General features: G+C 37.4%; 1 protein-coding gene across 4 annotated transcripts in view; it reads right to left on the reverse strand.

Moving 5' to 3' along the window:
• The window catches only part of TRAPPC9 (trafficking protein particle complex subunit 9), a 525,994-nt gene that overhangs the window by 486,915 nt on the left and 22,927 nt on the right, over positions 1-16,152 (reverse strand). For all 4 annotated transcript variants that reach the window (XM_068396800.1, XM_068396798.1, XM_068396799.1 and 1 more), the window contains 4 exons: positions 15,914-16,035; positions 13,701-13,826; positions 7,531-7,747; positions 5,228-5,371 (listed from right to left, as the gene is read on the reverse strand). In XM_068396800.1, the coding sequence (XP_068252901.1) occupies positions 5,228-5,371; positions 7,531-7,747; positions 13,701-13,826; positions 15,914-16,035 (609 nt within the window). The remainder of the gene's footprint in view (positions 1-5,227; positions 5,372-7,530; positions 7,748-13,700; positions 13,827-15,913; positions 16,036-16,152) is intronic.

Below are 16,152 nucleotides of genomic sequence, written 5' to 3' on the forward strand. Positions count from 1 at the left end.
AGAGATTGTTTTCATGAGAAAACAAACCTCTAAGGTTTGCATGGCATGGATCAACATGTCAAGTGCCAAGTAACAACCAGTACTGCAGTAGGGATATAATCCTGCCACCATGGAGTTCAGAATCACGTCAATGAAATTTACACAACTAGGAATATTTCTGAAAATTCAACTCAGGACCTTCGAAAGGAACAAAAAACCTTTTTCTTAGATAGAGCTATGTTTTTATCACCCTACTGACCAAGTGCAGCCATGGCATTCAGTCGGTATCCAAGAGAAGTCATAAAAACAACTCCTGACCAAGTAATGATCTCAGCCAATCCATGGCATTTCTTGCGCAATGCCTGTATGGAGATATATAAAGCAGGCATACGGAAAATGAAAATCCACATACAGATATCCCTCCTAACGGAGACTGATGAACTCTGTTGACAAGGTTTGCTTCTGAAGATAAAATATCCAACTACAGCAAGGAAACCCCCTAAGTCTTTCGTCACATGCAGGACCTCATCTGTCCTCTGGTTGAAGAGAAGTGTCATAATAAGTTAAGTCTTTCACTACAACTGTGGTCAGGGTGATGAAGATCCTCTTCAAGGAAGGCATGCCTCTATCGAAGGGGTGTTTGTAATAGAGCTCAGGATATCATTTTTAGTTTGCTAGGGCTATAACAAATTTCTTCATGACATCAGTTGAAATATAACTAAGGTAACATTGTTCAAAATCTTATACTCAGTGAGCAAAGGCAGCCTGATAACCAGATCAGCAAAACTGGAACAACAAGTGTATGTTATTTGCCAAGCTGCCAGATATTTTGTGGTCATGGCTGTGGAACTCAGCTTATTTATTTTTGGTCACTGCTGCTGCTGAAGAGACTAAAGGCAAAAGTCATCACAAAAAGACCTGAATTACACGATAACCACTATTCTCTGTCTTTCTGGTGTTGAAAGGTACACATGTACATACATGAGAGGCCACGTGGTCATTCTTCAGATTGTTAGCCAACACGGTTCTGTTTCTAAAGAGAGTATTCATGTGAATCTCAGGAATGATAAGAGCAGCAGAAAAGACATTTTGACACACCAAAGGCCACGCTAATGCTATAATAGTAGCTGGGCTGACAATCCAGTTGGCTAGAGAAGCACCTGAAGGGTCCCAAGAGAGCTCAGACAATCATGTAGGCTCTATCCAAAATCAATAACCACAGTGGAGAGAAGAAAAAGTATGGAACAGGTAGAACTGGTGTCAAAAGACCAAAGTGCACCTTCATTTTATTTTAGCCTCTGCAATCTCAAACCCCTGCCAAATTGCTTTGGGAACCAATCTCTGTCCTGAAGTCTGGTAACAGAGAATGCAGCTGGAACTAACAGTGATGTCCAGTGATATAAGAATCAACCATGCACATGAATGACAGGAAGGCACCCTAGGACATTTCAGGAAGTACTTCTAGATATTGCTCTCTCCATCACCTATGATCACTCACCTCAAGAATAAAGACATCCAGAACACTGTTCAACAGATGAAAAATGACTTCTGTGTGTTTCATGCAAGGCAGAATCATCATAAAGTCAGTAGTTTAATTGATTAAGTACACAACAGACAGATCAGCAGAGAACTCAGATGTGAAGCCTGTCATCTCACTAGAAGGCTGAAAACAACTAAAGTGCAACAACAATCACAGGACAGGAAGATCCTAATGGCAGAGGTATACTGAGAAGCATGGAAAACTGTACATTATTTCCCAAATAATGAAATAGACACTTTGAGGATCTTTAATGAACTGAACTTGCACACACACACACAAAAAAAAAAAGAATGAAGCATTCCTAGTTTCATCCCATGCCATGAACGGTGAGAAAAGGTCACCTCAGTGCACTGAGATCCTTGCCACCAGAAGCAAAACAGGAGGCATGACAGCTGGAAACCTACTGAATGTCTGAAAGAACGTGAACTTGCAGGGGTGACGCACGTGCTCTCTGTAAGTTGTTTCTGTGTGGACAGTCACATTTCGATAATAGCTGTTTCCAAGTAGCTCTGTGTTTAGATAGGCCCCAACAGATGAGCTAACTCAGAATCATTTGCACACAATACAAATCACAGTCCTTTTAAGTAGTATGGACATTATTAACAAAGATCCACCATAAAATATCAGGTTTTTTCCAAGTATCTGACCTTACCCAAATCAAATTCAGTGTGAGCTGTACACAGAGTGTTAAGCTTCCAAAAGTATTATGCAAAAGAGAGAGATTTAGTTCTAAGTAACTTTGCAATTGCACATTTTACTTCTTATTTAAAGAAAGAGTGATTCTCAAGGGCTTGTTAACATTAAAACAGAATGGCTTGAGATTAGAGTGCTTTTATGCAGAATTTGGTACCTCTTTTTGCTAAGCAGAAGACTGCATTTTACATATTTATGTAACTAAATAGCTTAATTTTAAATCAGACTCCTAGGTTCCATGTTGTTAAAATAATGACTGACATTTCCCATTTACTTGATTCTTTTTATTCAGATTTGCCAGGCTGCACGGTTGGAAACTGTAATTCAAGTAAACATATCAAAAGCTGTGTTTTAAAATAATTATGAAGTGTCATTCAATTAAAATATAAGAAAATTTTGTTTTAAACACAGACCATTTTGACTATGCATGCGTTCTGTGAATAGAAGCAAGAGCTTCTAGTGAATAGATCTTGCACTATAACTACTAAATCTCATCTTCTGAACTTCTACTTGAAGAGGAAATCAATTTTTTCTGTTTTCTGAGCTCTCAGTATCTCACCTTCAACTGCACTAGTCGATGAACAGAATTAGATTAACAAACCAGAACGAGAGAATATTGCTTTTCTGTGTCTAGAGGCAGCTAATCCTGAGACAAAAAAGGGCTAGAAGATCAAGTTCCAGGGCCAAATCTTTAGCTGGTAACATTCTCTCAGCTTAGAGTTTTCACTTCTATTTGTTCTATTTTTAAAGATGATCTGCAAACTCCCTGGATTTTAAATACAAGTGTAGGATTTAACATATATTATCAATTACAAGCTTTAAAAATATGAAGTTTATTTGCTTAAGAAAAAACACATTCAGGTAAAAAATCAGTTTTAATAAGAGTGAGTTTCCTTCCATCTAGTAACTGGTGACTTGGCAACTTTCTATGCAGCACAGAAAAAAAGTAAAATCTTAGCATTCTTCAACTCCAATGCTACTGTATTACTTCAGTTTCTTAATTAAACCTTTAATTGGTTACGAAAACCTGAAAGCTTCAGTTCTGTGATTCTCAGATCAGAGAAGAACACTAATTGCAACACTTAAAAAGTTCATAGTATAAGGGAAACAGTTCACAGACTTAAAATAGTAAGTAGCATAATCCTATACATTCAAATCATCTTGCTTTTGTCCTTACTACAATCCAAGATTGAAGGTGTTTTGTTGGTTTATTTTTTCCTAATATCCTGATATTTTTAAAAGTACTATAAATTTAAAGTAATTTTCTATGCTAAATGGACCCTTGCACAACATTACACGTTATCAATCTCAGAAGTATTACAAAAAAATTACAAGCCAGAAATACATTTCTGGCACTGTCATCCACACTCAGAACACCACTAACCGTGTCTGAGCAACACGCTGTCAATAGAAGACTTCAAACACAACAGCAAGTTCTATTTTGGATGTCTTCAGGAGAGAAGAGAAAAAGATTCAGCTACTTTTCAAACACACTGGAGAACATTTAGTCTGATTTTTCAAAGACACTAAACATCACAGTTATCATAGGTCTTACCACATTGGAAGCTTTACTCAGATATATAACGTCTGAACACAAGAAACAAAAAAGTTGCTTCTCTTTAAGATTTCAAACCCTTTTAGGATTAGGGATTAGCAATATCACATGTGGACATGCATAGTAGAAGAGCTTAAAACCCTGTCTTCAGCCAAACTTTCCATACATAAATCAACAAAGCTTCATTAAAACTCCTGGAAAATCCAAGGACCTTTAGACAGCAAATAAGATCTATAGACAGAAAGATAATTTATTACAGTTTATCAGTTCCTCTGCCTCCTCCACTACTGATTTGAGACACTAAACAGAGGGAATTCACTAGCAGGCAAGGACCTAAAGCTCGCCAGCAAAGTTCTTTGCTGCAGGAGTCACCAAGGAGAGACAGTTGGCCATAACTAAAGGAGAAAAGAGAAAAGAAAAACAACTACACCATTTTACACCCATCCTCTTTATCGTAAACGAGGGAATAACTGAAAAAAATGCACTTTTTATCTAGCTTACTGTGAATCAAAAACATTTTTTTAAAACCTTTCATCACTAGTTCAATCTAATTAATCTGGGTGATAAACCTGTTTGAAATATTTTTCCTAAGAAACATAACACAAACAGAACAGATGTTACTTTTTTCTTTTCCACATGATTTTGTAAATGCTGCAGGACCTTCCCCTGCAAAGGGGTCCTCACACACATCATTACCATTTCAGAACATCATCCACAGACACATTCATTCCATTGTCATCCACTGACAAGTTTAATAAATCCCACTGAAATTTATTGCTGAATTTAAAAAATCTTTTTGAAAGAAACCACAGAAACTTACAGAAACTTAAGCCTACTGTCCTACTTAAACACTGCTTAATTCAATTCTATTACGTTCAGCTTCTACAAGCTCATTGTCTCAAATACAGAGACAAGGATCGTGCCTACTCCCTTAGATGAATTCTGCATCCACACTGTGAATGTTTCATCAGAAAACATATTTCATCAGAAAACTCATGGTAGATTCAGTCTGAACTACCGTACACTCTTCTTTTCTGAATTTACTTTTCAACCTCAGCTCCTCTCAATCTCTTCATTAACAGCACTTATGAAAGCTCCTAGTATTTTTAAATAATACTTCTTTTTTTTAATCCACATGCAAATTAAGCCCTCCGATCATATTCCTAATGTTCACAGAGGAAACAGAGCATTAGGCTTGAGGCAATCTACAGATGGAAAACATTAAAGGAAGTTTTCTTTTAGATACTACACATCAAGGTCAGAACATTAATATTTAAACCTAATAACACTGTATATGTGATTGATTACCATCAACAAGCTACCTCATGTATACACAGAATTCTCTAACTTCTGTGCTCTCCATTATTTCTCAAATTAAGTATATTTCAAAACAAAGTCACATTATTTGACTGTAGGACAAAAGAAAGTGCAAACATCTCTTTCTTTTAAAAAAATCATACCTTGATCAGAAAGAAAATCCAGCATGGTCTGGAGAAGGAAAGACAGATGCCTGACACATAGAGCAGGATTGCCCATTCTTCTGGAAGCGTATACTAGTTCATGAAGCAAACGCATCTGTACTGCAGCCCATCCTCTGTGAGTTCCTATGAAGTAAGCAGTCATTTAATACTTTTTAAAGCTAGAAGTCATCACAAACCAATTGGTTTTGGTTTTCTTTATATACTAAGCAGTAACACAAAAATCACCCAATGGAACCAATAATTACAAAATCCAAATCTTGTACTCAAAACAAAAGAAAAATCATGATCTTTGAGTTTGCTTGAATATTTAAATATGAAAGCAATTTTTGTTTTATGTGCTTGCCTATCAACTAATAAATTTATCATTAGCATTCAGAAAATGAAGTTAACACTTCCCATGAAGTAAAAACAAAACAATACATAAAACCTTTAAAGTTTTATATGTTTTAAATTATCTGAACAGGAAATTCGCATGAGATTTCATACAGAAATTTCATTTTTATGCAAATCAAGTACTTCTTAACTCTCTTTAAAGATCAAGCAAAAGATATTTTCCCTAAATGCTTTCCTGGCCATTAAAAGTCAGTAAAAAAGCAATAAAACTACAGGATATGAAGCATATTTCCTGATTTTTCAGTCTTTAAAAACTAAGTTTTGGACTATAAATTATTTCATATTTGCAAAGTATCTACGGTAACAACAAATAGATCATCTTAATGTAACTTTTCTTTCAAAAATGTAATATGCAGTACTCTTCATGATACTTAACCTGCTTTCAGTAGTAAGCAAGAGCAATAATTTTTAAATAACAGATATTCCAAGACGTGCAATACTTCATAAACTTCTAAACATCCTTCCTTCTAATATTACCCTTCAGCATTTGGCAAACATTTCTAGAAATATTTACTGCAACCAAACCTTGCGAGTTTATATTTTGCACACAAGAGTCTCATTATTTTTCATGTGTGAAATGTCGTTCTTATCAAGTAGTTCTTCCAGTTTACAGTGATCTTTCCATATGTCTCTGAAACAGCCATTTTAGGGGTAAAATCTGACAAACCACTTCTGTGCACCATAAGGGTAAGGTAAAAATGAAAGATCAACACCAATCATGTCACTTTTTTTTTTTTAATCGTCACTTCTTGCAGAACTTCTACAACTTCTACAACTACCTGAAGGGAGGTTGTAGCAGAGTGGGAATCGGCCTCTTCTCACAGGCAACTAGCGATAGGACAAGAGGACATAGCCTCAAGCTTCGCCAGGGGAGGTTCAGGTTGGACATTAGGAAGCATTTCTTCTCAGAAAGGGTCATTAGACATTGGAACGGGCTGACCAGAGTTACCATCTCTGGAGGTGTTTAAGAAAAGACTGGACATGGCATTTAGTGCCATGGTCTAGTTGCCATGGTGGTGTCAGGGCAATGGTTGGACTTGATGATCCCAGAGGTCTCTTCCAACCTGATTGATTCTGTGATTCTTCTCCCAATACAGTCCCATCCCAGTCTTCTCCTTTTCCACCACAGGCCACAGCATATTTTCTCCAGCACATTCCCTCTCCCTAGACAATTTGTATCTTTCCATCTAGTCCACTTGGCATTTTCTGCCTCCTCTCACATATCATTTCTTTCAGTGACTGCTAAAAATCACACCAGTTTTAAAAAAAACCTAACCATCCACACGTACAGTGGGTTTTCTACACGCCTGTTTCGTCAATGGAGCTAAGAGAGCTTGGAAAATATCACGTAGTGACTAGTCAGATGAGTTTTTCCATATTCTCCCTTGACTGAATTGACTAGAGAGTTCCGTTATTTCAATGGCTAAGTGACCTCGCGTAAACAGAGAGTTGCTCTTTCATTATAAGATCAAACACCAACAAATACCAAAAGAAATACAATTTCTGATAAACAAGTTGAAGACATTTTAATTGAAAAAATACTAAAAAATAAAATATGACCTTTTTTGTATTGAGAAGTGTATAATCAAAAACAAAGACATTTTTGAAAAAGACTAGAAATGAAGCTCTCATAAATACAACATAATTATTTGAGGCAAACAGAGCAATACAGCAACACATTCAGCAGTGGCTCACAAAAATTTGAGATTATTGAAAGCAACACTAAGAGAAAGTGAAGATATAGTGTTAAAGTACTGCTCTATTTGCCACAACTATTTTGAGGTAGATAAATTATTTTGGTTTCTTTTGAAATCTCTCAAGGAAATTAGTTACAGAAAGCCAGCTGAGTGACCTACTATGCTAATCCATACTTTTCCAGAGACACTGACCTTTGCTGAAATCTTTAGGGTCCAATGACAAGCTATAGCCAGGGAGAGTTTCCAAGAGCAGTTTGTAGCAGGCCCTCCACCCAGGTTCTGGGATGCTGGGTGCAGCGCACTGCATGGCTGCTATACGCTTGAAAAAAGCAGACTTTCGGTGAAAACCAATACGCTCATACAGCTCAGAAAGAATGCTGTAACGCTGGATTTTTTCTTCTTCTGAAAGCTGAAATTTCAAGGGAAAAGAGAAAAGGATTGATTTTAATCAAAATTTTAAAGTGTATATCTGAGTTTGGAAAAAAAAACCCTACAGGAGGAAAACCACTGCAGTAGACCTATCTCCAACACTACCGAAGGCCGATGATTTTGCATACAGCCAGTCATGACAGCTTCTACTGCCAGGAAAACTTTAGCTTGCTTCAAGTTCAACAGCTAACAAAAGCAGCAAAGAGAGTTCTTGAGCAACTTTACTTGTCAGTAGTACTAACACTAGTCAAAACAGTCAATAACAGCGAAGCAGCTCCACATTTTATGGAAGATATTTAACATGATATTCATACGCATAATAAGAACACAAAAATATACCACTTCCAAAATCTATTGATTTACCAAGTGAAACATTTTCATCTCTAAGATTAAATCTAATTATTAATCTTGAAATCTCAGGCTATGAAAGCAAAGAAACTACTATCTCAATTTTTATATGTCTCTGATCTTGTAAAGCACAAAATTTTCATTCCATGATACTAGACATATGCAGACTGCCAACTAGTGAGGAAGAACTTAGGGAAAGGTTAAGCCCCGTTAGGCTTAAAGTTGAAACAAATTTGATGAGTAACTGCCAGCATGTGCCTCTTTAGCTTCTCAATAGATTGGCACAAGTCCCAGGTAACCATTCTTTCCCCCCTGCTTTGAATGACAATCTTGCTTGGAAATCAGACAGCCAAGAAACTGCCGCAGAAACTCTGGAAGCTACCAACTACTTCAAGCCTACACCCCAGTAACAAGCAATATTGAGTTCTGAAGGTGGACCAACGCTGACACCTAGTGCACAGTACCTGGCATGCACAACCAAAAGCAATATTAAATATTTTAAATCACTCTAAAGCTGCTAACACGTTTTGCAAAGGCGTTTAAAATGACAAACTTCATACAAAAATAGCACTAAAGGACAGTGTTTTTGCAACTCATTCTTCAAAACTGAAAGTATCAATCAGTGGATTCTGTGGGTTTAACTTCAGATACTTAAAGCCTTGGAAAGTCAAAAGAAGATGCTAGCCACGCTGGTTAACTTTTACCGAAATAATCAGGTCTAATACGTGAAGCTTCAAAACATCTTTTAGTCACTTAAATCCTAATATAATTACAAAAAAAACCAGTCTGTTTTCAAAAGTCACTTCTAATTTTGGACATATGGATATGAGGGACCTCAAAGCAGCCTAGAGTTTTCAGAAGGCACCACGACCTTATCTGACACTTCAAATCTTACTACTTCAGGATATGAAGAGACACAGACAGACTAGCAAATCATTTTAGAAAGTTTCAGGCTATTTTTGAAGTTGAAGTTGCTGTTTGCCTCAAAATTGACAACACAAGATGATGCCCAATGCAAAAATGCCGCCCACCCATATAAAAGACCAATCCCCGTGACAGGAGCTGTAACAAGGCAATCGCACCAAGCCGAAAACTTCCATGAATCAATGCAGCTGGAAAGAACACGAGGCACAAAAAGAAAATAGAGAACAATTTTAAACCAGTTTATCAGAATCCCCAAAAACTATCATTCAGAAAGAACATGAGGTGTCAGATGAAGGTTAGCTACTTCAGCAGAAAAAAAAACAAAAGCTGCTTCACTTCCCCCTCCCCCCCCTGTTTCCATTTATGTCATTTTAAAAAATTAGCACAATAAAAAAAATAAGGCAGCAGAGTTGAAAAGGGCATGAGCACATGATCACGTACTGAAGTTAAAAAAGCTTAAAAAAACCCAAAACTATCACAAGCTATTCCTCAAATACACAATACTGTCGATGATCACACACCTATGGAAACTAAATTTTTAAGATGAGAAAATACAGGGTCATGCTATTTAGGTAGACATCAGTGCTCACCAATAATTGGGACAAGGCAACAGAGTCTCAGAAAGTTTTATTTTTATCAAAGCTGAGTAAGTTTTTAACACTGCTACCTAAATTGTTGCTTAATGATTGTCCACAAAGTTACTCAAATATCTTCTGCAGTTGCAGGAAATTGTTTTTTCATCACCATGAAGACAGCAAAATTGCGTTTTCCCTCAGCACAAAGAGTTATGTGTTACCACACAGGGATTTAATAGAAAAGAAAAAAAAAAGGAAAAAAAACACAGATACTCCAAGTAATTAATTCTAGGCAGACTGCAGCATTCACAAACATCTTTCCTGACCTTACAAATTTATAAAAGCTTAAGGCCTGTAAAGTGGCTGCAAAATAGCCAACACCTAAAGCACAGCATCTTTTCCATCTGGTTAATCTTCATTTCACTGGTATAACAAACCAAGTTAGCAATTGCACCTGTAAAGGCAATTCACTATCCAAGCAACGAGCCATTTTTTTCACAGGTTCATTTAAGACACACTTTCAGCTTTTTCTTTGCTTTTTAATTATTCCTTACTATATTAAAATTCTATAATCTCACTTTCTTTGTAATTAGATGTTACAATTTATTCCTCATAACTGGATGCAAATATAAGTCTTATTACCCTGCAGCCTCCTATAATCAGAAAACACCAATTACACAATGCTACTAGACCGGGTAGGAGATTGAATCTATGGAAAAAACTAGTTTTCCTGTTTATCAGAGGCATATGCTTTATCCTGTGAGGTGTTTTTTTCTGCTGTCGAATATTGGTTGTGCTGATGTTCTATCTACCTGCAAGAGAAAAGCACTGTCCTGCAGTTTGTTTCCCTAACCTATCATGGGATGACTCCTTCTTTGAGTTAATCCAAAATATCAATATAATTGTTATCTGCTTCCATGCTATATACAGTAAATCTTGACAAGCTGTAAATATAATTCTCAGCCACACCCCTTTTTATGAAAATACATTCCCCCACACTGGAAAGACTCTCTTACTCATATTCTCTTACTCAGAATAATGCTTTCTAGAAACACTTCCACCCAAGAAAAAGATAAAATAGTAGACCTGTGCAGTTATGAGCTAGATAAACATCATCCTTGATTGAAATCAATAAAGGTAAAGAATGTTCACAGCTCAGCAGTGGGCCTCAATGCCCAGATAATCAGTATTGTCAAGGTGTCAGTTTGGGTGGGGTTTTTTTTTTAAAGCAACCATATACAGAACTTCTACAGTGGCATAATGATAATAGCAGATATAGCTGACATCAGGAAATGAACAACTAATCATTAGGTATACAAGGTACAGCAGAAGATTCAGTGGAAAAGATCCAACCCAAACTATTAATATGATTTAAAAAAATGGAAAAAAATAATCAGTGAATCCCAATATCACTTGAGAAGAAAAATGATCATGCTCCTTAGTATCCAATTTAACATACCTTCTTTTCTAGAACACATCTACTGAGTACCATCATCATCTAGTTTGATCTCCCATGTTGTGCAAACAATAAAGTTATACTCAGTGATACAGAATCATCACAGAACAGCCGAGGTTGCAAGGGACCTCGAAACATCCTCTGGTCCAACTTTTTGTGCAAAAGGGCGTCTAGGTGAGATCATCTAGCACCCTGTCCAGTAGCATCTTGAAAAAACTCCAGCAATGTGGACTTCACCATGTCCCTGGGAAGATTGTTCTTATTGGAATTTTTTTTTCTTATATTGCAATGAAACCTCTCCCAGTGCAACTTGTACCCGTTGCCCTTTGTCTTCTTCATATGGCTCCTTGTGAGGAAAGAGCCTCCATCTTCTTTGTAGCTGCCCTTTAAGTACTGGAATACTGTGATGAGATCCCCCCTGAGCCTTCTCTTCTCCAGGGAGAAAAAGACCTAACTCTTTCAGTCTTTCCTTCTTCATCAGGCAGGTTCTCCAGCCCCTTGATCATCCTCATGGCTCTCCTTTGGATCCTCTCCAGTCTGTCCGTGTCTTTCTTGAACTGTGCGGACCAGAACTGGACACAGCACTCCAGGTGCAGCCTGACAAGCACTGAGTAGAGTGGGATGATCACATCTCTGTCTCTGCTAGCAATGCTCCCGCAGATGCAGCTCAGGGTCTGATTTGCCTTTGTTGCTGCAGCGGTGCACTGCTGACTCCTGTTCAGCTGGTTGTCCACCAGGACCCCCAGGTTACTTTCAGCAAGGCTGCTCCCCAGCCACACAGAGCCTAGCCTGTACTGGGCCCTTTGGTTATGTCAGCCCAGGTGCAGGACGTTGCACTTGTCTTTGTTAAACCTCATACAGTTCTTGCTAGCCCACTCTTCCAGCCTGTCCAGGTATCTCTGTAAGATGGCTCTCCCTTCTGATGTGTCCACCTCACCACCCAAGTTTGGTGTCATCATCAAACCCATCATCCAGACAATTTTTAAAGATGTTGAACAGCGTGGGGCCCAGTATCGATCCTAGGGGGACACTACATGTGACAGGCTGCCAGCCCAAGTAAAAACAATTGATCACCACACTCTGAGTGCAGCCTGTTAGCCAATTTCCTACCCATCTTGCAAACCACCCATCCAGTCTGTATCTTGCCAGTTTGTTCAGAAGAAGGCTGTGGGAAACACTGTTAAACACTTTGCTGAAGGTTGCTAGATGGTATTAACTCCCTAAATTCTGATTGAGCTACAACAAAAATACATAATATACTTGACTCTGATTTCAAGGTGGGGATGTCCCAGACAGTGGGAGATCTTGCATTTATAGAACATATTTTATATAGCATGACAACGCACACTGAGGTATGCTTTACATGCACAAAGATTTATTTGTGGGGTCAGTAGCTGATGGCTTTGATCAGGGCACGTGCTACATGCTGACTAGCTGCCAAGCTTTGTGCTTGTGTATTATTAGGTAATACTTATCAGCTACTTAAATGACTTAGATAACTTTGCCATTCACTCTTATTTTTTTCCTCTAATATGAAGTGAAAGTTGCAACATCAGAGGTGTTAGGAAGAACAGGTGACTCTCACAATGACAGGAATTGCTTCCCTAAGAAAAACAACATATTTGGAGTTTGCAGGCCACAAGAGTAACAGTGCAAGAACAACAAGGGAAAAATACTGCCCCAGCAGCTTACATGAAAGGCTACAGAGCTGCCAGCAAAAGACAGACTACAGAATTAAACAGAAGGACCTTAGCACTGCAAGGATTATGGCAGTTAAGGTGCTCTGCAACAAAATTGGTGATTTTTATGATAGTTTATAAATTAGTTAATTTCTTGTTTATGTTGGGTTAGAAAATTGACTCCACAGAAAGGATTCTCCACAAATGAAAGGCAGTATTCTACCTCCCTCATAAATACGCTGTCCCCATCTGGGCTTAATAAGCTCAACGGTGTGGACTCAAACTGCTAGCCTTACCAAGATGTAATGAGCAAAAAACGAAAAACAGTAAGCAACCTAACAGCTTTTTATGAATTCTTTCAGCCACAGCAGTCTCTCTGTAACCAGTGACACCAAGTTTGAGACACTGATAAAGTGTTAGTCTTGTTCTGTGGTGGTACTGAGCATTTTTCTCACAGTTCCGAATACTGGTTTTCTCCTCTGAATTCCTTTCTGATTTGGTCTAACCAAGGCTTCGCACCACACAACAAAAACTCAATTGATTAACAGTAGTCAGACTCTTAAGCTCACTTTGCAACAGGTCATTCTTGATTCGCTCACAGTTTCATTGAACAAGATACAATGAAGAAAAAAAACCAAACATCTCCATTGCATATCTGTCCCAAGCAGATGTTTTTCCCTAGTACAACAATAGAACAATGGGATTTTTTTCCTTCACAAGGAAGAATAACCAATAGAGTCTTTAATCTCTAAGTCCTCATGTTTTTAGATGAGCTCTGAATACCTTTTAAACCAGATTCACAGATGTGAAAATCCTCAGAAGTCAAGTCCTAGTGAGAAGGAAGGCAGTGATACAGAAAAGAAACTGGAATCTCCTGAATCTAAGCAACTTTCACACTTCACTTTCACTCTCAAACAAGAAGAGAAAAATAACTGGACTTTCCGCACTAACCTGACGCAGGTTGATATAAACTGCATTCTGAAGAAACTCCGAGGCTTCCATGCTCCTTTTCTGTATTGCAAGGACTCTCACTGCCTTCACGCAGGCTTCCAGTTCTATCACACCAGCATTCTTGTACTTGGAGAGAAAATTAAAATAATATTGAAGTATCACACTTGTTAGATTTAAGAAGTACTTCTGCTCAACACATAAATCACCTGTCACATCTTCCAAACGCAGTGATTCCTTAACGCTAGTGACTATACTGTTAAATTATCAACACATGCCCATGTGAAAATTAAAGTGTCATCTAAAATGTTATTATGTAAAACAACAGTTTTCAGCCTCTTCACTCACTTTTATTTTGAGACATAGCACCACTTCAGTCAGAATTCAGACAAGCAGAAAATTTGGGAATATTAGTACCATTTTGGATAACCTCATATACATGGTGGGTGTGGGTGGTGTGTCTGCAACAAAGAAATAAATTCTAACTTCACAGTGTAATAGGTATGTAAGCAAAAAGGTCCGTTTTACAGTAAGGCATCACCACCTAAAACTGTTCTATCACCACAAACGAAGAATTATTTTTGCCTTTTCTACTTATTACAAAATACACTATATAGCATAGGAAACTGTAGCAACAGAACTTGGGTTTTACTGCATTAACTTTAGTTTAAACAGTATCACTGATGACAAGTGAAATACAAACCATTCTGAGTTTTCTAGTATCTATTTATAAAACATTTTCTGTAAATGACTTTCAGTTATTTAACTTGCTTAAGAAAGGCAGGAGACAATGCAGATGTGCATTGATGTGTTTGAGCTCGGGTACCAAACACAGGCAATTTTCTAGACAAACAATCTGATCTAGTTATTTCCTCAAACAATACTGATATTAGATTTTTGAGCTGGCCTATCTCCTGCTGAAGTTAAACTCTGTTCAGGTATTTATCACATTTAAAATCTAATGGGGGAAATAAAGCTCAGAACAAAACGCAAGAGTTACTCCACCAAAGCAGTTACATATTCCTCTCTTGTGCATTTATATCAGCAAAAACAAATCATTGGAGGCTGAATGCATTTTAGAAGATTCTACAAAAGTTTCTTAAGTTCAGTGATAACATAAAAAATATGTAGAAAGTACTGCTTCCTCAGCATTAGAGCTAGGAGTTACTCTATCTGTAGGTCTCAGACAGACAAAAGGTAACATAAAAAGCTGAATGCATACTTGAGAATTATTATTATATGGATTTATCAGAAACTATCCCCAAAACTATCACCTTTCATTAATTAATTAATTCAAGCACACCATTTATCTTGTTTCATTTGGAGAGTCTCCCTTCAACACAGACATGGAAATGCCACATCATATTTACATAGCTTAGTCTAAAGATACTTGCAATATCAAATGATACCTGAAATTAAAAAGTGATTAAAGCATAAATAACTACACTGCAATACAATTAAACTGATCTTTAATGTTGATGTGGATACTGAGCCACTATTGCCATTGTATGAAATCTTTTCTCTTCATATTATGAATGCAACATTAAGCTACCTATCTTACGCTCTGAGCATTTGCATAAAAAAATCTAAAAAAATGCTCCAGTAAAGCTGAAAACTCTTTTAATTTTTCTAAATCCTCTTTTAAAAATGTTTGTCCTTCACATTTCCACTGTGAGCCCCTACCTCTCCGCATGCCCTAAATACTAGCCCCCCTGAACAATCCTGTAAGATCATATCCACCATCAGTAGCAACCTCCTCAGAAACTCCTCAATTCCCCAGAGATCATTCCAGCAGGCACAGTAAATAAGCACTCAGCTTACACAATGCATAAAAGCATCACTGGAGTTGATGATGTATGTCTTAAGGACCATGAACATATATAATAGTTAACAAACCTTCAAACAGCTAACACTTCTGCCTAGAGTGCTTTAAAAATATAAGACAACTCATCCAAAACCTCCAGGTACTAGCAGTCACAGTAAAGTTTACTCAGCACATTGCTGGTTTAGGTGTTGTCTTTGACCAAAGTTCTGAGATTCCCAGACTCTAAACCAAGCACTTAGTTCACGAGTATAAATTATTCCTATTTCTTCCATTATCATATGTTTTACAAACTTTACTGCACGTGCTTTAGAAGATCCTCTGAAACCAAAACCACAGCAGCTCATTATTCACAAGAACTTCATTGAAGTTTCTTAAAAATAAGCAGGATTACCTTGCCGTAGTAAGAAATGGCTTCTTTATATTTTTCTATGATGTCTTCAGGACTAAGGCAATTCTTGGCACGTCCTATCTCAGCACTGGTATCTGCATTTATACCATTTGAAGTCAGCGCACCTAGAACAGAACAGGGTGAGAAATGAGCAGAAGGACTTCTAGCAAATACTAAGCATCTAAGAAGAAAACTAGGATATGCTGTAGGCTTGACCAAAGCATACACAAAGAATACTTGCC

Source organism: Nyctibius grandis, chromosome 3 (assembly GCF_013368605.1).
Source record: "Nyctibius grandis isolate bNycGra1 chromosome 3, bNycGra1.pri, whole genome shotgun sequence".
NCBI classification, from domain to species: Eukaryota; Metazoa; Chordata; class Aves; order Nyctibiiformes; family Nyctibiidae; genus Nyctibius; species Nyctibius grandis.